This window comes from Bos mutus, chromosome 10 (assembly GCF_027580195.1).
Source record: "Bos mutus isolate GX-2022 chromosome 10, NWIPB_WYAK_1.1, whole genome shotgun sequence".
NCBI lineage: Eukaryota > Metazoa > Chordata > Mammalia > Artiodactyla > Bovidae > Bos > Bos mutus.
In genome coordinates this window covers 23,978,004-24,005,322 of record NC_091626.1, presented here as the reverse complement: position 1 = coordinate 24,005,322, position 27,319 = coordinate 23,978,004, and the positions used below count along the sequence as shown (strand labels likewise).

Below are 27,319 nucleotides of genomic sequence, written 5' to 3'. Positions count from 1 at the left end.
GTGCAGATTTAAGTGAGAGAGATTGCTGTCAGGGGGCCCCCACATGGGCATGTCTGTGACTAGGTAGAGATGTGTCTGCATAGGAAGCCAAACTAGAACCAGAAACTCAATTGATGCTGAAGTTTGGTGGTGCTCCTAATGATGCATGGTCACCAAGATGAAATGGTGTGATGGGACTGCCTCCGGGACAGCACACTTATGGCCTCAGTCCGGCTGTCTGTCTTCTGCCCCGTTAGATGAGTGTTGGTAATCTGAGACACTTTCTTTGGGGGAGGAGGGCACTTCTTAAGGAGAAGCTATCTTCCTCTCTAACTGTGTTGGTTCCGTCAGTTAAGCTGTATGTGTCTGCCATCACCCATTTAAGCTTTTTGTGGCATTTCACTGCTTGAGGCTGCCTCACTGCCCTGTTCATGGTCTGGTGGCATGCTGGAACTGCAGTGTTAGTAAGGGGGAGGGGCCTTGAGCTGGTCCCACTCTGGGGACAGCTTCCAAGCTTGCTTTCTCTTTTTTTCTTTATTGGAGTATAATTGCTTTGCAATGTTGTGCTAGTTTCTGCTGTACAACAAAGTGCTCTCAAGCTTTTTACTTAAAGGTTTAAGGTGAGAAACAGAAAATACTGTAAGGTTAAAACATGGGGAGTGGGGCTCACTCTTCGGAATGGGAATGCCCATTACGTGCTGGTTATTCTAGCCATGGTTACTATGTGCTTCAGTTGCTATCTCATTAACTCCAAATGAGAGAGCAGACACAGAGAGCTTATGTAACCGTTTGCCCCAAGTCCCCTGGCTGGAAGGGGAGAGCCACGATGGTGCCCAGCCTGCACCATCACGCCCAGCACCTGCTCACCTCTGCCTGTGATGAGTCCAGGAGCTACGACAGCTGAGATTAAGTTGGTAACGAAAGTGGCGATTGTTAAAAACAAGCATAAACAGCTTGTCCTTTATGTAAATGTAGGTGGTCCGCACTCTTGTTACACTGACGAGCCAGCCTTCACAAAGCCGTTGGCTGCTCAGGTGTTATCTACTAGTTGTATATGGGGGGAGGTGTGGAGGGGGGCCTTCTGCAGCCCCGTGAGGTGACTTTGGGGAGCTGCTGTCAGGCCTAAGCCAAGGCTGAGCCCTGAGAGCCCCTCCCAGAAAGAAAAGGGAGGTTAACTAGACAAATAGACTTCAGTCCGAAGACAGACAGCAGAATGAAAGTCGCACGGTAATTTATAAGTTATGGACGTGACGAGCAGGTTCAGAGGGGAGGCGCCCAGCGCTTGGCGCTCAGTGTCGCATCAGCGCCACTGCTCATAGCCTGTCCTCCCGTCACTGGCCTGACGGGCTCTGCTGTCTCTGGGGGAAGTGGGAACTGGAAAGCTGGGGAGCTAAGTGACTGAGCTGGGGCCACTGAAGGCACAGAACGCTTAAGTGGGAGGAAACCAGCAGTGAGAGACAGACCACTCTTGCCAACTCAAAACTGTGCTTGGGGCTGACCCCGCTCTCCTTGTCCAGAGGCCACGGCCATATATTCTGCGGCTCTTCAGGTCTCAGTCAGAGCAGGGGGTTAACTTCCAGAGATGTTTAATCAGCTGGAGAGTCAATATCTGGGGGTCTGCGATGGGCTGTGCACTGGGGCGAGCGGTGGGGGTGGGGGAGAGCTATAAAAGGATAAAAGGAGGCCCACTGCATGCCGAAGCGGGGCCCAGGGCAGTGCAGACCGTGTGCCCTCAGCTGGACACACAGGTGTTACCGGGATACAGTGACCGGCATCTCTGGGAACCTGGCGGTTACAGCGCTGCTCTCCTTTAGGGAAATGACAGGGCAGGTGAGTTTCCAGCCACACGGAACTTTCTCACCACCCTCTCCCCCCCGGTGTCTCACAGTGCTGGCCGCCCAGCCCCGGGACCCCAGCAGGGACTGTGTCGACCAGCCGGAGCTGGCCAACTGTGACCTGATCCTGCAGGCCCGGCTCTGCGGCAACGAGTACTACTCCAGCTTTTGCTGTGCCAGCTGCTCCCGTGTCCAGCCGCCAGCGCAGCCCGTCTGGCAGCAGGGACACAGCTCATAGCACTGGGAGGAGGAGGCTCTCGGTCTCCCCTCTCTGGCTGAGGAGGGAGTTCTCCTCCGCAGCCACCGGCTTGGTCAGAGCCGCCCCCTGCCGTGGAGTGCCAGCAGCAGCGGTCTCAGCGGTGTCGGCTTCTCTGGCTTCACCGGTGCCTGCTGGGATGTCAAGAAGCGGCCACTTGTTTGCAATAAGGACATCTTTCACTTGACAGTTTCTCTCTATAATTTGTTATACAGGATCAGCTCACTGTGTTCTTAAAGCCAGCTACCAGGGTTCTCACTTTGCTGAAAGCTGGGTGGGGAGGTGTGTCCTATCTGGGGAAGGTAACTAACTCCTGGTGTGTATGTTAGGGAAACATTCTTTGCTAGAACTAGGTCTCATCTGGGGTCCAGATATGGTTCATCGCTCCAGTCTCTCTAGCCCTTCCTAGGGAATATGGCAACCAGCTTTAGCTGGTTGCTATAGTAGCACAAAGTTGGTGAAAGCCCTCAGCAAAGTGGGAGATAATGAAAACTAAAAACCAGGCTATTGTAAAACACAGTACCAACAGGATAGGGGGACCAGTGGAAGGGAGGGTGACGTTAAGAAAGGGAAGAGGGAAGTGGTTTCAGAGTTAGGTCATTCTTCCTCTCAGCCTCTTAAGGCCTTGATGCTAAGACAAGAGGCCTGGTTTCAATGAGCTTCCACGTCCCTTTCCACTTTAACCTTCTCCCAATCCCCCAGAGGACGGGCTGGGCCTAGTAACAGAGGTCTTTCTGGGGCACAGGAAAAACCAGCATTACCGGGACAGGTGATTTCTATTACCAACACTCTAGCTGGAAAAGAAACAATTGCTTCACGGGTGAGTGATACTTCTCGGTCTACCTCTCATTCAGCAACAGAAACATGGGCCAGGACAGAGGTCTTTTTTTCTTTCCAGTTTTAAAAACCATTGAGGTGCATCCCCTTCCGTGTACCATGGCTGGTTTGGCTATAGAAATTGGAAGGTAAGGACTACTTTCTTGGACTCCACTGTTCTCTAGTTAAATCACTATTTGTCAAATTGGTGGCATACTCCAGACCTTAGCTAGCTCTTGGAACCAGTCACAGAGCGGTGGGGTATGGTGAGAGTAAAACTCAGTCTAGACCAGTGGTTCTCACACTGGGAGCTTTTTCAAGAAATGAAGATGGGGGTCTACTGCCCGGAGATTTTAATTGGTCTGGAGTATGGGCTGGATATGAGGATTTTTAAAAGCTCCCAGATGACTCTCATATATATCCACGGTTCAGAGTCACTGCTGCAGCCCAAATTCTCAGAATGTGAGTCTTGTTAAAATGCAAATTCTGACAACTAGGTCTGGGCTAGGGCAGAAGTTCTGTGTCTCTACACAACTGCCAGGTTCAAGTCTGCACTTGGAGCAGCAAGAATCTGACATCAGAGATGTGCTTAGGAACGACCGGAGGCTCGAGTATGAATACAGATAGGAACTTTAAGAGAATACTAGCCCCAGTGAAAGATTTTTCTAGCCATCAAACTAGAGATCTGCGGCAGCAGTAGAATGCAGAGAGGACAAGACCACAAGGAACTAAAACTCATTCGCTAATAGAGAAAAGCGCAAAGAACAGCTCTTCATGGCAAAAGCTTCTACCACGAACATTTATTTTTGTTAAAGCAGATTGTAAATTCTCATCAGTACAAATATATATATAACTTACATCTGATTGTAAGGCCAACATTCGAAAGTAAAAATGAGAAGGGATCTTACGTGGTTACCAGAGGTCAAGTGGCTACAACTGAAAACAGGATGTTCGGCTCACAAGAGGGAGGGATGCACGCACGCACGCACACATAACACACACACGCAGTGCTAACAAGACTGGGCCCTCCATTCCCACAAAACTCGGAACAAAACTTAAAAGGACAAGACAAAACCCACCAAGACCTACATGACAAACCAACACGGTAACCTGCGTTCCCGTCTCATGGATATGATTACATCATTGTCACCTTAGTGTTAAAGGATTAACATAAGGAAACTGCAGCAGTATAGAAAAGAAAAGACATTCTCTATTTAGATTGAACCCATTAACATAATGACATTAGAATTTTTCATTAGAGGTGTAAAACCAGGACAATACTGCTTGCTCTTTATTTAAAACTACTACCTAGCTGACGGTACTGGTCATAAGCGTGATTGTTGTTGCAGTGTGCTACTTACAGTAAATGATACCAAGTGAGCTAGGGATCCCACCTGCAACTTCCAGCCCTTCCTCTTTTTTACTTCAATAGGCATCAATGATAAATCAATCTTATGTACAATTTCTTACAGCTAACCCTTTTACCTTTGGCAAGATTACTTACAACTCATACAACTTTTTAATAGTGAGCACTATTTAAAATATTCTAAATGCATAAAAATAAAGATTTTGGCTTTTTGATATATATTTATAATATTTATTCTTACTCAAAATGGAAGCTCAACTTTACCCCTAAGATACAGCTCTGCTGGGCAGCTCCTGACGGGCCCTGCTGGGAATTCCAGCAGCACAGCCTGCCTCTCGTCCCAAGTCCCGGCACAGGCCACCCTGTTCTTGATCTTTAAGAAGGCCAGTGCTGAGAGCAGGTAGATGAAAGGCCTGAAAAACTAAGGGAGATCGTTTCGCTTCCCGTTGTGTTGTATATTCCAGTAAATGTGCTTTGAATACAGATTCCTGTTCAGATACTTCTGCCTCTCTGTTGCCAGAGACTGGTAAGTGGCTGAGGGAGGCGGGGCAGAGGATGACAGCTCCTTGACTCTCTTAGTCTAGCTGCAAAACAGCTCTTCCCTAGGAATGGGTCTCTCCACTTTCTCAGTCACCCCATCCACATGCTATGCCTGGACATGCCCTTGGGGACCTTTGGGGTTAGTGAAAAGCATATTGGTTGGGAATGCAAAGTCCCCTTTGCTCCTCTGACCTCCACCCCCCCTGCCCGGGCCTAAGTACAGACCAAATACATAAGCCATAAGGACTGCTTAAAGTTCGATTTCAAAAGTCTTCTGTAAATCACTGGAGAAAGGATTGGTGGGGGAGGGGTTAGTACGCTGCTTGGACTTGCTTTCCAAGGCTGCCCACTGGGCCTCGAAGGGATCCACTGTGCAGGTGCCTGCAGGAGCCTCAGTCTGCTTGTCTCCTGAGGCCAACCTGCTGTCGTCTACGCCATTGAGAGCTGCAGAACCGTTGAGGTGCTGAGCAGGAGGCTTAAAGAAGGGACTGGCAGTAGCACTGCTTGTCTCGTACTGTGGGAATGTCTGCTGCTTGACCAGGCTGGGAGACTGATGGGGCTGGGCAGCCTGTGGGTGGCCTGCGGTACCAAACATGTTGGCGACCATCTGGGAGGGAGTGATGCCCACCACGGGCACGTTAGAGGCTGGATAGGTCATCCCGTTAGCCACAGGATAGGACTGGGCAGCGACAAAGGCTGGCTGCAGGGGTGGGACCACGCCCACTGGCACGGGCTGAGAGGTGAGGAATGCATTTCCTTGGAAAGGTGGCACTGGCTGGGAGATGGCAGTGGGTGGGGGCGGCTGGAGAACCGGCTGCGGAGGGACAGCTGAGGCCTGGGGCTGCTGAGCCCGGACGCTCTTGGACACCTCCTCCAACCAGCGGTCGGCCTCGGAGGGAGTGCGTCTGTGACCAGCCTGGAAGAGACCTGGAGAGACAGCACCGGAAGACTGACCCCACTCGGTCCCTGGAAGCAACAAGAGGAAGAGAGGGAAGAATCAGGATCTTCAGGGGCTTTTTTCTTCACCTGATAATCTCGGTTATTTGAATGATCGTAATGTGGAACAAGCCCCCCCAGGGGGATAGTCTGTGGTTTTGGTAGGTGGGAGGAAAGTCTATTACCAGCTGAGGAGGTTTCCTGGCAGGACAGGGAGAACCCAGGAGACCTCAGCCGTGTGTCTGTGGTCTACCTCAGCCGTGTCGGGAAGCTGCCAGAGATGGCTCAACTGCACAAAACTGAAGCTGCTGGCTGGCCTCAGAACCCTGGCCCCACTGCTGTGGCTCATCTATGGTCCAGAAACCAGCTTGCACACACTCTAAAGAGCTGAGGTGATTCACCTTCTGCTCTAACAGAATGAGAAGAAAATAACCAGGGACTTGCTGCCGGCCTTTCAGACACATGTCTTCCTGGTGAACTGCCTTTTTGTAGCCTTTTTTGTAGGCCTGCTGTTGTAGGAGGCAGGCATATCCACAGATCTAGATCCAGACACAGGCTCTTTCAAGGGAGGGCCTGGGGATCTGTGTCTTATGAAAGCTCTGTGGGTAGCTCTAGGGTCCTAAGAACTATCAATCTTACCTCTAAGAGCTCCTCTCTGACACCATCCTTCCTTAATAGTTTATTTCCAAAAGGGATCCCACTTTTCCTAAAAGGACTCCTTCCTGGTTCCCACTAAGGTAAATGGCTGATTTTCACACCAAGGTCACTTATCTGATCCCAGAATCCTCACCACCATGTGTGGTCACCTTACCCGAATGTGTGGCTGCAATTCCCTTGTTAGCAGCATCAGGGGCATAGGCCCAAGGGTTGGTTTCACGCACAGGCATTGCTACGGGTGCTAGAGCAGTAGGGGCTGGCTTAGCAGCAAGCACATGGAAGGCTGAGTCAGTGCCATTAGCTACAATGGGAGCAGACAACATTGATGGAGTTAATTCATGCAGGGTGTACAGGTGACCCCTTGGAGCTGGGTCAGTCAGGCCAATATGCAATACTGGTGGAAATATAAGACAGAAAAGTTGGTGTGGGATAACCATGCCATCTGCAATGAATACACAAACGTTCTGGCAAAGACGGAATCAGAGGCTGTAATTAAAATGGGTGTACTGATAAAGTTAAATGACTTTTAGAAAAACATGTTTATGGGGAAAGAGGTAATAAAGACTAAAAAACAATTTCAAATTAAGTTAAAAAGAACTGCTTTGTATTACAAGTAGCAAAAATCTATTCTAGACATAGCTTAGCCTTTGGCATAATGATAAAGTATCATCTATCACAATTTCAAAAGATCAGATTATGCCAACAATGGTTAATACAATCATCCTTATTATGTGTGAGGCACTACTCTAATAGTGCTTTAGTGCGCATCATCTCAAGCTACTCCATCCATGGGATTTTCCAGGCAAGAGTACTGGAGTGGGTTGCCATTGCCTTCTCTGATCATCTCAATAAATTCTCTCAAAAACCCCATATTACAGTTAAGAAATCAAACTTGGTACGTGTTTTCATTTGCTTAATTTATAATTTGCTACAGAATTAATTTAATCTTTTTACAAGATTTTTTCCCCCTTCAGTAATGTTTGTAATGTCAAGGCACTTACTGTTTTTTCTTGTCTCCCTTTAATAAAATCCAGTCCTTGCTCCTTTACTCCAAATGGCTATCCCATCAGCTTCTACTCCTTCGCCCAGCTCTCTATACTTGGTATAGAGCAGACAAGCAGGCACCTTCTGCCTTACACCATAATCATTCTCTCTTTAGGACTTGGCAACTATGCTTATGGCATTGGTGCTATTGACCCAGGGCTTGCCTAAAAGACTAGCTTATCCAAAAACTGCGAGTCCTCTAAAGGCAGGAAAAGGACTATATTCTATTTATAGTTTTGTATACCCACTACCCTGTAAATAGGCACAAAGTCAGCTGAATGTAACAGGAACTATATTCAGAAAGACTTGGGTTTACATCCTGGCTGTGTGATTTGGGCAATTTACTTAATCTTTCTGAGCCTAATTTTCCTTATCTGTGATGCCTATCTCAAAGGACTATTGTGAGGATTAAATGAGATGAGGAAAATGCATGAGTCCTTACCATGATGTACATGGCAGACATGCTGCTAAGTGCCCCATAAATAGTACCTATTACTGTTGGCAGTATAAGTATCTGTTAGATGAAATGAAAAGCCACCTGATGCATATGAATATTAAGGTTTTGTTTTGTTTTTAAAGAGACTCCCTCCTAGAGGACAAGCATGTTACAGCTTTTCAACAGGTGCAGGCAAAAAAAGTCTGCACAGCAAAACTTCTTCTGAGCTCTCTCCCAAAAGAAATGAAGAAAGATCAATTATATAAGCTCAAATTCTAACATCTGTAATTTAAGTTATATAGGCTCTTTGTTGACCTTTGAGTCAGTCAGTTCAGTCGCTTAGTCGTGTCTGACTCATTGCGACCCCATGAATCGCAGCACACCAGGCCTCCCTGTCCATCACCAACTCCCGGAGTTCACTCAAACTCATGTCCATCGAGTCAGTGATGCCATCCAGCCATCTCATCCTCTGTCGTCCCCTTGTCCTCCTGCCCCCAATCCCTCCCAGCATCAGAGTCTTTTCGAATGAGTCAACTCTTCGCATGAGGTGGCCAAAGTATTCGAGTTTCAGCTTTAGCATCAATCCTTCCAATGAACACCCAGGACTGATCTCCTTTAGGATGGACTGTGGACTTCCTTGCAGTCCAAAGGACTCTCAAGAGTCTTCTCCAACACCACAGTTCAAAAGCATCAATTCTTCGGTGCTCAGCTTTCTTCACAGTCCAACTCTCACGTCCATACAAGACCACTGGAAAAACCATAGCCTTGACTAGGTGGACCCTTGTTGGCAAAGTAATGTCTCTGCTTTTGAATATGCTATCTAGGTTGGTCATAACTTTCCTTCCAAGGAGTAAGCGTCTTTTAATTTCATGGCTGCAATCACCATCTGCAGTGATTTTTGAGTCAATACTATTAATTCAGTATCTCTGAAAACAACTTTTACTAATTCTTCAATGCTACAAAGACTAGTTTTAGGATACTTGTTATAGAAGATGAAATGAACTGAAGAGCCAAGAGAAGTGCCTTTTTCTTTATGGGACTCTTGTGAAAGGGCAAAGACTAGGTGAGTCCAGTCTTGGCACCATTGTTATTTGGGGCCTGACTGTTCTCTGTTGTGAGATGGCTACTGTGTACATGGAAGGATGTTTACGGGCCTCCCTGGCCTCCACTGGGATGTCAGTAGTAACCACCCCCTGCCACACCACAAAACCCAAACATCTCCAGACAATGGATGCTAAATTTTTCCCAAGGGGGCAAAATCACCCCAGCTTTCTTTACTGTGGTAAAGAAAGCATGAAGCTAGAACCAACTCTGATGACTGCTGTTTCTGGAGAACTGGTTGGGTGCTTTGTCTCTTAACAGTTAAGTAGCAAATAAAGCAGTGGGTTGGGACTACTGATGCTCCTGACAGGATGGAGTGAAAGGAGGGCAGGCACATGCAAAATGCAGACAATCTCAGGAAACAGGAGGGAACAAAGCACAAAGACACTGTCGCACAGGGAAATGTAACGAACCTGAGTCAGTATCAAACAGGGAAACGCAGTGGGTCTGACCAGGTCTTGGGAAGCTCAGGATGCCAACTTACACTAGCGATCAGTGTCGTGAAAGTATTAGTTTCAAAGAAAATCGCAGGCTAAGTGAGCACCAACCTTGAAAGGCGGGAGACTGTGGTGCCACCACCGTCACTGGTTTGGTCATTGGGGCGGATGAGAAGGGATCCTCAGAGGGTGTGCTGAAGGCACTGGTGATCTGTGAGCACAGGGAGCTGATGCTCTCTGCTTCGCCGTCTACCTCTGGCACTGTAAGACAGACAGAAGATGGCTCCAGACAGAAAAACGGAACAAGTCTGGAACAGAATGGTGTCACGTGAGATGGCATTTTACACTGCCTCTGTTATTTGTGGAAGAAAAAGACTCAACTGTCAGGTGGGGCTATAAAAGCAACTTCAAGAAACTTACCACTATTCACTGGCTTTTTACATGAGAAGGTACAGAATGCTAACAATTCCTGCAGTAAGGTCTACCTTCCTCCCTTGCAAATCCCCAGATTTCTGTATTTCCTCTCCTGTGTGACACTGTTGAAAACACGCTGTTCTCTTTTTGTGCCAAGACTTTTGTTGCCAGTGAGATTTTTCTAGAAGACACATGCAACCTGTTTGTCTTCCAACCAGGTCCCAAGCTGGTGATGTGAGTTAAGTTCTAGAGGCCCCCAGTGACTCTTTTGAGAAAAATGGGTTAAAGTCAGGGGCACCAGTGGGCACTCAGTCCTTTTCTCTGTCATAAACTACGACAGTGTGATCACTGTCATTTTTCTCCAAAGTGTTAACATGAAAACGTGAACTGAGGTCTAGGACTCTAGAGGCTTTGTTCTTAATATTGACTCTGGAATACTTCTGTGTCACAGAGGAAGCTAATTATATGTGTTGAAGCTCTGTCTGCTCAAATGTGAAAAGAGAATAATGGTTTTGTTTCCCGCCTGCTCCAGAGGGAAATTGAAAATGAGGTACTTGAAGCATCTGGAGTTTTGGTTTTTATAGGAGTTGAGAGGTGGGTAAGACCCTCAGTAATGATCTAGTTTAACTGTTCTTTAGGTCGAGTTTTATCCATCAAAGAACTTAAATCTCTGTGCTTTTGTGCCACCAGCAGTGACAGTGCCCTACTGAAACACAGCTTCCTCAGATTCTGTTATAGCACTGGCTCAACATGTCTGAGAGCAAAGTAAAATAGGGCCCAATAAAAGCACTGACCGGATCTGACACTTTAGCTCCGGATCTTATGATGAGGATAGAGCTAGTGGGGTTGTCTCAGCTGTACAGAGGCCACACAAAGGCCTGTGTGACAGCTCTGAAAGGTAATGAGTATGTGTGAGCAATCCCACTGTCTCTGATGAACAACAGATCTTAGATTTATACAGGAGACCCGTTTAGAGTTTCCTCCCTAGGGAGCCAACCAGCCACAAGGACAAAGAGAACTTATCTATTTCTTCTGGTACATCTGACAGTGGTGCTATTTAACTGGATGTGTTTCCAAAGCCTTTTAAATTAATTCCGTGCTGGGTCCCAAATGGCAGAATAAGAAGGGAAACTTGAGACCCTTGATGTCTGAAAGCAGGTACACTTTCATCAGGACAAATCACAAACCGTGTAACTCGGACTAGGAATTCCCATCATGGCTCTGTTAACCTATTGCTGAAAAGAAAAGAACAACTCCCATCTCTCTCCATGAACCTCCATTTTCTGCCAATGGGAAATGATACAAGATATACACAGCCACCAAACAGCCTCAGAAGAGGGGTAGATAGTTTGATGGGATCAGGGACTCCACTGGAGGTGACGTGACACTTCAGTACCTGAAGTTGGGGATGCCGTGTTACCTGTGTGTTTTATGGGGAAATCAGTCTTCCTCTGCATAGTGGAAGGCAACTCATTGATGCGCAGGGACAGTTGGCGTTTAAAGGGTGACATCTTCTGGCTAAGAGCAGGAAATCCTCGGAAAGAGCCTTGGCGAGCAAGCTGTTCAATTGGTGCATGCCGGCGTGGGATGGCGTGAGGATTGTTCATCTCCAGAGAGGCAGTGGCATCCAGAGTGGGAGAGGTGGGAGAGGATGGGGAGGTGGCAATGTTGCCAGGGGCCACTGACGAACCAACAGCTGTCTTATCTGTATCAGCTCAAGAAAGTAGGAGAACGAGGACCTTAGGGCAATGTCTTCAAATGATTTGAGCTCACACCACTGAGGAACCCCAAAAACCTCCTAGGTCATTTTACCCATCTACTTCCCTATGTATCTCAAAAGACAGGTTAGAAGCAGGGCTCAGATCTCCTGTTTTTCAGATAAATAAAAGGTTTAATAATCTACTACATGTCTCATGGTATATCTACTATTCCCATGTAGTAATTAAAACACTGAACAAAACTAAACAAAACAAAAAAAACAAAACAAAAAACAAAACTATGAACTCTTAATGTAAGGTCTTTTAAAGAACAATGGTGCACTGTTTGCAATGTCTGCTTGCTTTCTGGCCGGTGGGGGGGACAGAGGACTTTAGAAGTGGCAGAGTCAGAAGGGTCTAAACAAACTTAAGTTTGATTAGATGTTAAGTCATAAAGCAGGCACGGACAACAGGCTCTCTTGAATAAAAGCATACAAAAGTAAATTTTAAATTGGAGCAAACAAATACAAGACTGTTTCCATGTGAATACCTGCTGTAACACACTCTTATTGTGGTCAATCTCTACTTCCCCCTCACTCCCCACAATCCTCTGCAGATGCTAGGACTCAAGCATTTTGGCAGTTGCTGTAGTAGCAAAAAGTATTATTTGGTGGTATCAAAGAATATGCTTCCAGTCTGAAAATCACTGAAGCACATTAAATAACAGCTATACACATTCATTTGTCTAATTAAAATAGCACTGTGTTTTTTTAATTCTTTGGTATCCTGGCACAAATGTTGATAAGAAATGAAAAAATCATAATCAATACTTTAATTTCAAATAAAAACATATATTCTTTTTTTGGCTTAAAAATTAAAAGCTGTTTGGGTATTAGATTAATGAGTGCGTGCTAAGTCGCTTCAGTCATGTCCGACTCTTTGTGACCCCATGGACTGTAGCCCGCCGAGCTCTTCTGTCCATGGGATTCTCCAGGCAAGAATACTGGAGTGGGTTGCCATGCCCTCCTCCAGGGGATCTTCCAGACCCAGGGATTGAACCCAAGTCTCTTAAAGCTCCTGCATTGGGAGGCGGGTTCTTTACCACTAGTGCCACCTGGGAAGCTGATGTTACCTAAAATGGCAGGTTTAGAATTAAAAGAATATAGTAAAAAATTAGCGAAATTATATTAATGTATATTTAAACCAAACTTTTTAATTTAAAAATACTCCTTGTTTTGGGTTTCAGCCCAAGTTATACACAAGAATGCAAAGCATTTTTTCCCTAAGCCCTATCACTCAGTTCTAAAATACACTGGCCTCAACTTCAGACAACAGCCTCCTGAGTGACTTGAATATTTGGACAGGCATTTTTGCTATGCTGCCAAGTGTACCTTAAAAAAACTCACATTCTGCAAAACCACACACTAAAGTTAATGGGGTTATGGGAAAATAGTGAGGGGCCAGCTTCTCAAAAATCTGTGGCCTTTTTTCATGAAAGTACTAAACAGTCATAAGCTAATAGAGTATCACTGAGATGTCTCTGCCTGCATTTCCACCTGGTATCACCATCTGTGGGTCCTTTGCAGCCTAAACCTGGGACTTGCACTTCCTTCAAGATGTAGGTCCTTGATAGGATTTGCTTTTCATAGAGATCAGATGCATCAGAATTAAAAAAAAAAAAAATCTGTTCCAGGATACAGGTTTTCCCAATTTTGCTTTTAAATGTCTTTGCAACTTGTTCAACTGCACTCTCAGCTTCCCCAGGTAGTTAAAATTAATGGACAGAGTCAATACTTTGAAGCCACTCTGTTTAGATTTTCAGCTTTGTTCTTAAGGTCTTCATATGTTGCTGAGTTCTCTATGCCCCTGACAGCTTCCAAATATTAACCTGTTGGGAAAAGCTGTTTTAAATAAACATACATTGTAGTAGAACAAATTGTACCTTTCTTGGCATCTTGGATTTGTTTCATAATCTCCTCTCTTTCTGCTTGCTCAGTGGCTGTGGTGACACGGAATGATCCTTCTCTCGTGAAAGTGGTTCGACTGGCATCGAAAGTAGCAGTCACTCCACATTCCTTCTCCCGCTTCTGCTTACGTTCTAAACAGGCTGCAAAGGCACAGCCTACAGCATGGCTCAGTCTTTCACCCTGTACATAACAGAAGGTTTAAAAAACGTTTTTACAGTTATGGTGTCAACAACTACAAATTAGCTGGACCACAAATAAGTCTGTTTTCACACAGGCAAAATGTTAGTAACTCCAGCTTATTAGATTTTAGTGTATTAATACGCCAAATTAATCTAAATGAATAATACCTTACATCATGCTATGACCCTCTACTGCAGTAGGCACCGGGTAAAGTGGCCATTGGTAGCCTGGGCCCTGTCAGCAGCCACCAACACTTTCTTATTAGTCATAGGTTCCTCTGTCACTTGTGTCGGCTCTGGCCATCAGCTGAGAAGACACTGCTCAAAGTTCCAGGCCCTAAGTATTGACGCCCAAACCTCTACTTGCCATGCAGGGGAATAATAGGAATATTTACCACGCATTTCTAAGCAACAACTGGAAAGAGGGCATTTTTCAGAGCTTAAATTTTCTGCCAACATGTCTAGGAACAAAAGGCACAGACTTAAAACTTCAGATAAATACAACTCCAGCGATAAGAAGGAATCAGGTACAGGAAAGCTGAGCCTTCTCAGTCTCCCTTTCTGAATGCTCTTCTCTTGCCCTGTTTGGGCCCTCAGTGCTTACAGGCTCTCTCCCATACCACCCCTATTTTTTTTCAGCTCTCTCAAACCCCAACTCTACTTCCCAACCACACAGAGGCAAAAATAAAACCATGTTTTCAGCTACATTTTCTACTTGTACAGGAATTAAACAGATAAGCCTGAATTTTTGGTGTGTGGAAGGAGAGGACGGTTTGTGAAACTAAATATTGTTTTAAAGATACACTGGATTATCTAGAGTAAATTTAATAAATTCAATGGATTCTTTTTTTTTTTAATCAGGGTTTTCTGTATTTTAAACACTATCCCTAACTGTGGAATAAAAGGGTTAGAGGTGATACAATAACTGCTGGCATCTTTTAACAGTGAGGAGAGATATCTGAGAACAGGGAACCTTTTGTGGAGTTTCCAAGATCATACCATGTAAGCAGCTGCTCCTACATATGGCTCCGAGTAAGTAATTTCACTGCATTTTATATGCCAATATCAGATACCATAAGGAGAGGTAAACGTCTGAGACACTTCTGTCCCTAGGATTTCACATGATGGTAAACTGTAAAGTCTCATTTACAGACTGACAGACTCATTCTTTGTGAATCCACATGAGTTTCATGTAACTACTTAGCAGGATGATAAATGGGTAGGCATGGAAGCATGCAATAGGAGAGAGAGCAGAAAGAATTTTAGAACCCATCTGCATTTGAGCACAGCTCTAGTACAAGGACAGAGCTATAGGCCAAAGAAGCTTACTATTTCTGCTCAGCCTTATGGCAGAAGTTCCTGAAGACAGACTTGCCCTCAAGCTCCATCCCAGACTCACTGAGTAAAAAACTCTGGGGTGGGGCCCAGTCATCTAATTTAATGAGCTCTCCAGCTGATTCTGATACAGAAGAACCACTGTTTGATACCAAACAGCCTGAGGACTATGATTTGACAACAGAATGGTTTTAAAATATAGCAAAACTCTGGATTTTACAAGTGTAGCAATAGCAAAATACACTGCTTTGTGACTTACGGTATGAGAGAGGAAGAAAGTGTAGTTTAGTTACTTCAACCCATTTTCAAAGCACTTGTGTCAAATCGAGGAGGAGCAGTTTTAACAATATCAGACACCATTTTGGAGCAGTTAGCATGAGCCAGGTCCTATGCTAAGAGTGCTTACACCTGTTACCTAATTTAGTCTTCACAGCTGTTATCTCCATCTTATACAAGTGGATACCAAGACTTAGAAAATGTTACATAACCTGCTCAAATCCCATGGCTAGTAAAAACTAGAAACAGGACTGGAACCCATATCTGATTCGGAGCCTGAGTCTCTAATACTTATTTTTACAACTGCTTTTTAAAAAAGCTTCTGGTCAATATTAGAATATGACCACGACTTCCTTTCCAGGTTAAACCTTGGCAAGAATTCACTGAGTTGTAGCCTTTATGAATAGCTACCCTGCCTTACTCTGTCTGGACTTTTAAAAACTCAGAAATCACATACTCAATGCTATCCTATAATTAAATAATTAAGATCATCATCACCTAAGAGACTCGTTTTTCATATCAGAATTCTGGGTAATTTAGATGAAAGATGACAAATTTGATTATTCTCTACTTCTAAACAAAACCAAAAACTTCTACCATGTAACAATTTCTAGCACAGCTCACTGTACCATAATTTAGTATTTCTATTTTTTTAATTAAAAATATACTCCAAACTCAGTTCTTGTGGTAGAGTCTTTTTGCAAATGAATTCGTAAGCACCTTTCAAATACCAATATCTTCTACCCAGACAAATTAGCAAATACATGTAAGGATCTTGAAAACAGTTCTAATCATGAACAGTTTTCTATAAAGCTTAGCAGCCACCATCCCCAGAGCACTTTTACTTTCCTTTAATAATCTTGGATCTCAGCCAACCATCTTGTTCTGTGAGTGGTGGGATTACATCAAGAGTGTGAACTGCTTGAATAAAAGGGGTGAAAGCGGGCTCGTTTAGGCGCTTACAAGTTCTGTAACAGCATATACTTGTTAAAAATGCAGTGGAAACTGGCTGAGCCAACCGGGAAGAAGCTTGATGACTGTGGCTAGTCATGATGCAATTCAGGCTACTGGACTCACCGTGTCCTTGACGGCCATGAAGCAGTGACAGATCCAGCGCCGAGTTGTGCCATCACGACATATATAAGAGAAGGCCCTATCAAAGTTCCTATCTGGGGCACAGAAAGAAACTTTTTCTATTGTCTGGTCAACTATGAGGTCCTAGAAAAAGGGAAACACAAAGGAACAGTGGACTTGAGAGGTCAATCAAGTTTCTCAGAAGAAACACGGGATGTTCATTTCACAACACAGAATCCCTACAGCTAATGCATCAGGGCTGCGGAAAAGCTTATCTGAGCCAGAAGTTGAAATACTAAGGATCTGACCTAGAAGAGATCCCCAGAGGCACTCTCCACAGATGTTTCTTTCCCTCACCTCATCTTCATGTTCTATAATACACATGCTTGCTGATTCTAGTTTTACGATGGTAAATTCCATGTTCAATTTTACAGTATATGTCAAATAATAATCCAATCCCCATATAAATTATACTCAATAACATAATTTCCAGAACAATTTTATGTGTTTATTAACTTATTTAATTTTGAATACCACTGAATGGCACAGTATATATATAATGTAAACATCACACAAAATGTTTTTTTTTAAATACTGAGGCTCTTTGGTGCTTCTGTGTGATGTTCCAATGGCCTAAAATCCCTAGATGCTGAGGTGGTGGCTGGAAGTGCTGAAGCACACAAACAAAATGACTTTTATAAAGCATTCCTGTTGCTCCACAAACAAACTTGCCAATCGTTTAAAAGTTCTGCAATTCTGTTGGCTCATTCTAATTTTATTTTGCATAACCTTGATTACTATGCATTTCCTCTTCAGTATCTCTTGCTATGCAGGAGTTACTGATACAGTTTAAGCGGGAGCCCTTTATCGATCATTCGCATTTTTGCAACATTTCTTCTCTGCGCATGATGGGTACCACGGTAACAAGTCATCCATTCCTATTATTCACTGTGGGGAGAATTAATTAATTCCAGTGCTATAAGTAACCACCAGGGGGCAACATCACTTTCTAGTAATAACGATTGTGTACAGCAATTAAAGATATAGCCTCCACATACAACAAATTTCATCCAATGCACGAATGAAAACTATACAAGTTCTTAAAAATAAGCTAATTAAAATAGTTGTTTCCAACTATAATGTACATTTAAGACCACCAGTTCTCTTAAAAAAAACAGTCAAAAGAATTAAAAAGTAACTAAATTAAATCATTTAAAGTATAATAGGTAAGCTACGCATGAAAACTGTTCTTTGCCTGCTAGGCTTTCTTCTCCTTCAGGTGACATCTGAGTTTTTGTTTTTTTTAAACTGCCTTCTGTTAAAATTTCTCCAGATTTTAGGTCTCTTAGGAAGTTTTAATTAATGATTAAATGTATGTGTATAAGTAACACCTTATGCTCTCTAAGGGCAGAGTCTATGTCTATTCTTATTTAGGTACTTAGGATCATTTTTTTCTTTTTCTTTTTTTTTAAATTAAGTCTTTATTGAATTTGTTACAATATTGCTTATGTTGTTTATGTCCTGGTTTCTTGGCCATAGGGCATATGGGATCTTAGCTCCCAGACCAGGGATCGAACCTGCACCCTCTGCATTGGAAGGTGAAGTGTTAACCACTGGACCAGCAGAGAAGTCCCGGATCATTTTTTTCTAATGCAAAGTGCTATGTACATTTAAGATATTGTGTGGACTCTTAAATAAATGTTAACTCATATGAGCAATTTACTAGTCCTTAAGATTTCACTTAAATTGAGTCTTCAGTTAAATAGTAGGTTAATGAGTTCAAATATAACTTACTAAAAATAGTGTTTTATTAAGGAACAAGAAGAAACTTTAGATGTGGTCTATTCTTTTTTTTTAAACAGTGGCAAAATGCCTATAGTATTTTACATCAAATTTGTGGGGGTAAACTTTTTTTTAATGTGTCAGAACAAAAATAGAACTCAGATCTTAACATTAAATGCAAATACACTGTAAGCTAAACATGCTGTATCATGTAGAACAAAATGCTCAGAGAATTCTATTCTTCATAAGGTAAATGAGTAACTAAATTGATTTTCTGAACATTAACCAGTCTCTCAGAAGATCGTACTTTGGACAAAGTGGAAGGATATAGAGTGACTACAACATCTTAATGGCATTATGTTTGATCACAGGGATAAAAAAACATATGAATAGTAACATTTAAGCTTATGAAAGTTTTACCTTAGTTTTTTCATCCACAACTCTGAGTCCATCTGCCGATACCCACAGGACTGCCTTAACAGCTTTCTTTCCAGTCTTTTAAGAGAAACCAAAAAAGAAGAGGGTGGGGGGAGAGACACACACATATATAATATTAAAAAAAAAAAGGTCATATTCCATAGAAAACACTGACTTCTGCCTTCCATAAGTCACAAGTACAGATGGAGTCCAAGGTTCAGGAGGGGTGCCCAAAGCCAGATACTCAAATCAAACTGCAGAAACATTCAAGAAAAAACAAGCCAAAGCCATTATTTTAGAAACACAAAGCAAAACAATAAGGTAAAATTAAGTAAAGGGTAAGGAGGATAAATGGAATAAAAACCAAGATATCACATTCCGTAAAGGGCAAAGAATAAGTAGATTCTTCACCCATTTCAAAACTCAACCACGAAAACCAAGAGTTAGATAAATATTAAATACATAAGGAGTTACACCACAAGTAGCTTCTACGAGTGTATTCAGAGTAGAAAGTAATAGGTAAGTCTAAATTGAGATGCTGACCATTCTACTATACTTTAACCCCAATGTGTATGGCTGTGCCCTTGGTCACCTGAAATTTTCATATTAAAAACCCAAGAAATCTTCATGATTCCTTTAGCAATCTTTAAAAAGCATTACTTATTCTCCCAGGATTAACACAGAACTGCTTTAGTTTTTAATTTGACATTAAATGCAGACAGACATTTTGGGGACATAGGAGGATTAAAAAACCTGGAAAAATATTGTCATTATAATATAAATTCCTTTTGCTGGCTGAGAAAAAGCTTTGGCACAAGTCACATGAGAACAAGCTGATGAATGATTTCTCCTGTGATGGAATGAAAATGGGACAGGGGAGTTTCTAATAGCAATTTAGCAGCTTCCTTTCTTTTTACTTGCTCCAAGGATACAAACAAAATAAAAGCAAAGTGAAGGCTCAGAATAGGTATCAAAACATCATAAGAAAGTATAGATCAAAAGAAATCTGGTACTACTCTGGGAGGGACAAAGGAGGATAAAGAAATGCCTACCATTCTCCACTTTACATGTCCAAGCCCAGCACTCCTCAATAAAGCACGGCCTTATTTAAGTGAAATGTGTAATCCACTCTGGCTCCAACTCCACCATCACCTCAAATCTGATGAGAGCCTATTACATACCGGGCAATAGAAATACTTGAGTTCACAGTCCACTGAAAGGCGACACTCAGATAAAAAATAAATAATACAGTAGTAAATGCTATAGCTTCCCTGGTGGCTCAGACAGTAGAAAATCTGTCTGCAATGCAGAAGACCTGGGCTCAGTCCCTGGGTTGGAAAGATGCCCTCGAGAAGTGAATGGCTACCCACTCCGGTATTCTTGCCTGGGAAATCCCAAGGACAAAGGAGCCTGGTGGGCTACAGTCCATGAGGCCACTAAGAGTCAGACACGACTGAGTGATTAATGCTTTCAAGTGCTTTAGTAGAGCTGAAAACAGTTTGTAACAATGTCAGAAACAAGGCACGGTCAAATCTATTTGTGGAATTAGGGGAAGGCTTTTTAAAACTGAAGAGTGAATTGGGTACTAAAATAATTTTTCTAGATGCCCCAGGTAGGAATAGGAATGCAGGGAAGTAATAGAGGTAGTAGACATCCCAGGCAGAAGAAACAGCAGTACAGGATATGGAAGCAAACAACAGAGCAAATCTGGGCCCTATAAATACTTCAGTGCGGCCTCAAAGTGGGGAGGCACAGTGGGATATAAAGAGCGGGAAAGACCTAGACATGGAGGACTGTGTATGCCTGCTAAAGAATTCTATCTTAATTCTATGAGCAATTAGGAGCTTCTAAAAGTATTTTGGACATGATTAAACAGATTTGCATTTTTTAAATATCACTTTGGCAGCACTGTAGAGGAGTTGGAAAGAGACTGATAGGAGGTAGAAATACCACAACAAGATTCCAGGTGAGAGAAAATGAGGGTTGTGTTCTCTTGAGTGAGATACAGGGCTGGAGATGAGAAGTCTGAAATGGTGAATATAAGAGAAATGTTGAAGACCCCTCTCTGTTCCTGGCTTGGGTAACTGGGTGGAGAGGGTACCACAAACTAAGAAAACAGAAGAGATGCAGAAGCAAGTTTGAGAGGGGGAGACTAGGATTCCAGTTTTAGACAAGCAATGTTTGAGATGTGTGTGTAACATCCAGGCAATTGGATATACAGATCTAAATTCAGTAGAGAACTCTTAAGATGGAATTTTAGTTTTGGGAAACATCAATCGTGGGAGCAATATGAGGGCCAAGGACAGGAGAGAATATCAATAATTAAGGAATTGGGAGACAAGAAATGAAATATCAGAAAAGGAATAGTGAGGAGAATGTAGAGAGATTAGCATCACTGAGACCAATGGAGAGGAGTTTCAAGAAGTAATTTGTGGTCCAAAATGTCAAATGTTGTAAAATGACCAAGTAAGGAAAGATGTGAAACGTGTCCATTGGATGTAGCGATGAGTAAGGCACCACAGAGTGACAGCGGTTGAGGTGGCTGGTTATTTATATTTTTAGATTGGCTAGGTTATGGTTGCCTAGTTGTTTGATCGAACACTAGCCTACATGTTGCTATAGAGGTATTTTGCAGATGTGATTAACATTTACAATCAACTAACTTTAGGTAAGGATTTCCCAGGTGGCTCAGTGGTTAAGGTTTGACCCCTTGGTCAGGAAGATCCCTTGGAGAAGGAAATGGAAATCGACTCCAGTACTATTGCCTGGAAAATCTCATGGACAGAGAGGCCTGGTAGGCTACAGTCTATGGGGTCGCAAAGAGTCAGACATGACTGAGCGACTTCACTTTCCCTTTCCCTAGTGACTGAAGGGCAGCAGCAACTTTAGGTAAAGGAGATAACCCTACCTTTGATAATATGGGTGGGCCTCATCCAGCCAGTTGAAGGCCTTAAGGGTAAAACTGAGGTTTCCCTGAGAAGAAATTCTGCCTGAATTTCCAGCCTACTGGTCTGTATCTGTATACACATAGAGAGAAAGACAGACAGACAGAGGAGGGAGGGAGACAGAGAAACAGACTGTGGTTCAGTTTCTCTGGAGGATCTAAAAAAGTGGAAGTCAGACTAGAATGGGTTGAGAAGTAAATGAAAGGCAAGAAGAGTCTACATATATTAAATACTTTCTTTAAAAAAGCTTTCCTACAAAAAAGAGCTGTACTGCAACAGGGGACAGGCAGAGGATCAAGGGAGGTCCTTTAAAAATTGTGGTAAACTAACGTGCTATACTAGAAATAGAATGGATTTTGGAGTAAGACAGATACAAGTCTGAATTCAATGCCACTATTCATAAGCTAAGGAAGTTACAGAGTCCTCTGAGTTTCTACTTCCTCATCTGTAAAGGATCTGTGGGGTTGGTAAAAGGACCAGAGTTATATAAGCACCTGGAATTTAAAGAGGGCAATAAACAATTAGTGTTCATTTATTGTTACATTAATAAACTTAAAAATTTCTCCCAACAACAAAGCTTCTTGAAAGAGTAAGACACACTTTCACCAATGACAACAGATAATGCTTATCTGCTGAATGACAAAAGCCTGTGGAAAGATGGAGACTAAAGCCCCAAAAGAGTAATGTAGAGAACAAAGTCGTCAAGGAGGCGAAATAGGATGAAGCCAGAATACAAATTTTAGATGGGAAAGGAAATGTCCCTTCCTTGAAACAGAGGGATGGAGTGAAGCCGAGTACAAATGAAGACAGATTAGTAAAGGAGTGAGTGACAAGTTGAGGAAGTTTACTTCAAAGAGCCACAAATTCATCTGATCAGGAGATGAGATGATCTACTTTGCTAGGGAGAAAAAGGTAGGCAGATTTAAGAGCGTAAAGACTTAAACAGCAGTATTGGGGCAGTATAGTACAGCGACTACACAAACTCTGGAACCAGGCTGTTGTCTGAGTGTGAATTCTGGTTCTGCCATTTATTAGTATGATCAAAGGCAAATTACTTGACCTCTCTATGCTTCCGATTCCACTTCTGCATAACGATGTTAATAATGTCACATACCTCATGGGATTATGATGAGGATTCAATAAACAGACATACCCATCAACAACTATAACTGCCCGTATTTAACCAATGCTTAGGTAGTATTAGAATAGCAAGGAGAGATAAGAAAGCCTTCCTCAGCGATCAAGGCAAAGAAATAGTGGAAAACAACAAAATGGGAAAGACTAGAGATCTCTTCAAGAAAATTAGAGATACGAAGAGAACATTTCATGCAAAGATGGGCTCGATAAAGGTCAGAAATGGTATGGACCTAATAGAAGCAGAAGATATTAAGAAGAGACGGCAAGAATACACAGAAGAACTGTACAAAAAAGATCTTCACGACCCAGATAATCACAATGGTGTGATCACTCACCTACAGCCAGACATCCTGGAATGTGAAGTCTAGTGGGCCTTAGAAAGCATCACTATGAACAAAGCTAGGGGAGGTGACAGAATTCCAGTGGAGCTATTTCAAATCCTGAAAGATGATGCTGTGAAAGTGCTACACTCAATATGCCAGCAAATTTGGAAAACTCAGCAGTGGCCACAGGACTGGAAAAGGGCAGTTTTCATTCTAATCCCAAAGAAAGGCAATGCCAAAGAATGCTCAAACTATTGCACAACTGCACTCATCTCACACGCTACTAAAGTAATGCTCAAAATTCTCCAAGCCAGGCTTCAGCAATACGTGAACCGTGAACTTCCAGATGTTCAAGCTGGTTTTAGAAAAGGAAGAGGAACCAGAGATCAAATTGCCAACATCCACTGGACCATCGAAAAAGCAAGAGTTCCAGAAAAACATCTATTTCTGCTTGATTGACTATGCCAAAGCCTTTGACTGTGTGGATCACAATAACTGTGGGAAATTTTTCAAGAGATGGGAATACCAGACTACCTGACCTGCCTCTTGAGAAACCTGTATGCAGGTCAGGAAGCAACAGTTAGAACTGTACATGGAACAACCGACTGGTTCCAAATAGGAAAAAGAGTACGTCAAGGCTGAATACTGCCACCCTGCTTATTTAAACTTATATGCAGAGTACATCATGAGAAACGCTGGGCTGGAGGAAGCACAAGCTAGAATCAAGATTGCTGAGAGAAATATCAATAACCTCAGATATGCAGATGATACCACCCTTATGGCAGAAAGTGAAGAGGAACTAAAAAGCCTCTTGATGAAAGTGAAAGAGGAGAGTGAAAAAGCTGGCTTAAAGCTCAACATTCAGAAAACTAAGATCATGGCATCTGGTCCCATCACTTCATGGCAAATAGATGGGGAAACAGTGGAAACAGTGTCAGACTTTATTTTTGGGGGCTCCAAAACCACTGCAGATGGTGACTGCAGCTATGAAATTAAAAAAGACGCTTACTCCTTGGAAGGAAAGTTATGACCAACCTAGATAGCATATTCAAAAGCAGAGACATTACTTTGCCAACAAAGGTCCATCTAGTCAAGGCTATGGTTTTTCCGGTAGTCATGTATGGATGTGAGAGTTGGACTGTGAAGAAAGCTGAGCACCGAAGAACTGATGCTTTTGAACTGTGGTGTTGGAGAAGACTCTTGACAGTCCCTTGGACTGCAAGGAGATCCAACCAGTCCATTCTAAAGGAGATCAATCCTGGGTGTTCATTGGAAGGAATGATGCTGAAGCTGAAACCCCAGTACTTTGGCCACCTCATGTGAAGAGTTGACTCACTGGAAAAGACTGATGCGGGAGGGATTGGGGGCAGGAGGAGAAGGGGATGACAGAGGATGAGATGGTTGGATGGCATCACCGACTCGAGGGACATGAGTTTGAGTGAACTCCAGGAGTTGGTGATGGACAGGGAGGCCTGGCGTGCTGCGATTCATGGGGTTGCAAAGAGTCGGACATGACTGAGCGACTGAACTGAACTGGGTAGTATTTACTATTTTGCTGGAAGGTAAGCTCCATGAAGGCAAGGTTTTTTTTCATACTTATTGTTCACTGCTGTATCTTTAGAGCTTAGAACAATGCATGGTACAGAGCAGGGGTTTAAGAAATATTTGTTGAAGGGATAAATTTGCTAAATATCTGCTATAGGAAAGAGGAGACAGTTAAATCAGTGATATATAAGGCTGCCAAACGGTACTGAGAATCCTGTGCAAGAAATCTGAATCTTCAATTTTATCAATATGTTCATTGTGCAACAGTAGCCTACAGTGTGCAGCATCTGATGCAAGAGACAGAACTACTTCAAAGTTGGGAGACTGAAGGTGGGAAAACTAAAAGATCATTTTAGAACAGGACTGCTCCCTATTTAGTCTCCTTATCACACACAAGGAAATATTTTCTTGGCCCAATTAGACTTCTATGAAAATATCTCTGCTTTTTGAGGTGTCTTTAATCTTTACAGTGTTGTACTAAATGCATCAGTGAAGCACTGTATTTGTCATATTTCATAGTTTCTGACTACTCTAAACGGGATGAAAACAGATAATATGAATTTTTCCACTTGTTCATACATCTAAGTGCCAGTTCTTGGATGCCAGTACAGTTTGCCACATTATGATTACTTCAATAAGGGACTGAGATATTAATACTCAAAGACACACCTGCAGCTGAAATTAAGTCCAAACTTCCTCTCACAAACTCTATAGTAGCAGTGCTTCTAAACTATCCGTCAACTTTTTAGAGTTTTTCATTCTGGTAATATAAACTAAGATTCCTAATCACTTTTTAGAAAATGATGAAAGTCACAGAGAGAAAATGAAAGTTTTCCTTTTGTTTGCCCTGAAACTGTCTACTTAAGCAAATTACCTTAGGAGATAAGGTTAAAATTAGCTAACCACAGGACTGAAAAAAGAGATAACCCAGAGTAAGTACGAAATGTAGAATACGCATACATCTTAGTTACATACACAACCTGTAAAAAGACTACATAATACTTCAGACACTAGTAAAAATGTGATAGGGGTAATGTATATATGACAATTAAGAATTATTTTATCACCATGGTTCCAGTGCTTTCTATTTTAATGATAATTTCAAGGTAATAGGTAGAATTCACACTGACTAGTGTCAGTGCATAAAAAAATACAATTTTATAGAAAAGAGAAACCTGTTTATTATTCAAGCAGAGAAAATGGGTCTAATATGAACAGAACTTCAGTAACTGAGAATTTAAATTGGTGAAATCTAAGAAGGATCAGGCTATCCTATGAGTGAAAAATGTCAAATTAAGAATAATTTCAAGTAACCACTCAACTCTCTAAATATCCAATTCAGAATTTTAAAACTAACATTTCCCTTAAACATCTTTTATTACAGGTAGATACAAACCAGTACAGAAATTAAGCAGACTCTGACATTGGAGAAAAGGACAGCAGGAAATCAATTGATTACAAATTACTAAGTCAGGAAACTTGAACTTGCAAGTAAGAGAAATGTACAAGTAATCTTAACATGAAATTACTAGTGAAGAAACACAAACTGGTTGCAAAAATGATATGGAAATAGTAACTAAATAAGCTCAGTACACTGTAAGATCATTTTCTCCTAAATATCAAAGCTACTCATAATAAAAAGCAATGAAATAACTAATTACAATAAAGAACTGCCATCTACCTACTTATGTCCAGCTGCCTGCTGTTTTTTTTAAGTAAATACCACTTCAGAAAGTTTTTTTCAAGGATGGAGATCATAAGTTGGTAGGGTTCTCAGGATGTTGACAGGTTCTTACAGTCACTCTTTTGTTATACATATTGTTGTTATTTGGGGAAATACTTCAGATTTCCAGTTGGAAAATTAAGTTTCTAAACTGTTTAAATCACAGATTAGGAAACTTTCTGTGAAGGACCAGATACCAAATAACTACAGCTTTGCAGGCCATATAGTCTGTGTCATCTACTCAAGTCTGCCTTGCTGCACAAAAGCAGCCAGACAATATGTAAACAAATGGACATGGATTTGTAACAATACAACTTTATAAAAGGGTTTTGGAAGGACAATTCATTATATTGAAATATTAGATCTGTTTGGAATTGCTCCTGAATTCTTTTTCTTTTCTATTTTTTAAAACAAATATCCTTATATCCCACTAGTTTATTATAGTATAATATATAATATTATATATATAAATTATTACATTAACTGAGACCTGAACTCAGGTGCAGTCCAACTCTAAAGTTCTGTGATTCCCAAGGCCAACACTGAGATAAGAACATGCAATTAATCAACATAAATAGAAGTAATATTGGGGGCAAAACAATTGTGCTGAGAATACGATAAGAGCAAAAGGTGTTCTAATGTAAGCCAAAGCAAAGGAATGCTATAAAGACACACAGAAGCGTAATTTGGCTTAGCTATGAAATGTTAAGAAGCAACAGCAGCAAACAAGGCCAATTTGGGCAGGAAGATTACAGCAAGTCACTCTTTCTGAGCAACAGTGATATGCCATTCTACTGTGCAGAGCTCTTTCTGCTACACACCAAAGAGGTCTTCAAGGGTACCCAGTATGTAAAGAATCTCTGGTCAGTCTTTCTGCCATACCTACACACAGAGATAACCCAGTCATTATGGTGTAATAACATATTAGCAGGCAACCATGGCACAGAGTGCCTTGTAATGAGTGAACAAGACAACTTCTTTTTAAAAAAAAATCTGAGAAGGGCCTTCAAATCTATTAGATGACATTTAATTTCTGAACAGACTGTGTAATGAACAAATTTTGTCTTAAAATTCCAAGATACAGTACGTATCTTCAAAGGAA

At 42.2% G+C, this 27,319-nt stretch overlaps 2 protein-coding genes across 17 annotated transcripts in view; one reads left to right on the top strand and one right to left on the bottom strand.

The window, feature by feature from the left end:
• Window positions 1-3,842, top strand: part of PAPLN (papilin, proteoglycan like sulfated glycoprotein) — a 43,302-nt gene extending 39,460 nt beyond the window's left edge. For both annotated transcript variants that reach the window (XM_070377566.1, XM_070377567.1), the window contains one exon: window positions 1,868-3,842. In XM_070377566.1, the coding sequence (XP_070233667.1) occupies window positions 1,868-2,052 (185 nt within the window). In that variant the 3' untranslated portion in view covers window positions 2,053-3,842. The remainder of the gene's footprint in view (window positions 1-1,867) is intronic.
• The window catches only part of NUMB (NUMB endocytic adaptor protein), a 161,657-nt gene continuing 138,172 nt past the window's right edge, over window positions 3,835-27,319 (bottom strand). For 9 of the 15 annotated variants that reach the window (XM_070377575.1, XM_070377568.1, XM_070377572.1 and 6 more), the window contains 7 exons: window positions 18,548-18,622; window positions 16,349-16,489; window positions 13,457-13,661; window positions 11,238-11,531; window positions 9,515-9,664; window positions 6,540-6,686; window positions 3,835-5,758 (listed from right to left, as the gene is read on the bottom strand). In XM_070377575.1, coding sequence (XP_070233676.1) covers window positions 5,043-5,758; window positions 6,540-6,686; window positions 9,515-9,664; window positions 11,238-11,531; window positions 13,457-13,661; window positions 16,349-16,489; window positions 18,548-18,622 — 1,728 coding nt within the window. In that variant the 3' untranslated portion in view covers window positions 3,835-5,042. Of the gene's footprint in view, window positions 5,759-6,539; window positions 6,687-9,514; window positions 9,665-11,237; window positions 11,532-13,456; window positions 13,662-16,348; window positions 16,490-18,547; window positions 18,623-19,596; window positions 19,715-27,319 lie in introns of all 15 variants that reach the window. The other 6 variants (XM_070377573.1, XM_070377579.1, XM_070377581.1 and 3 more) reach the window with 4 other exon arrangements.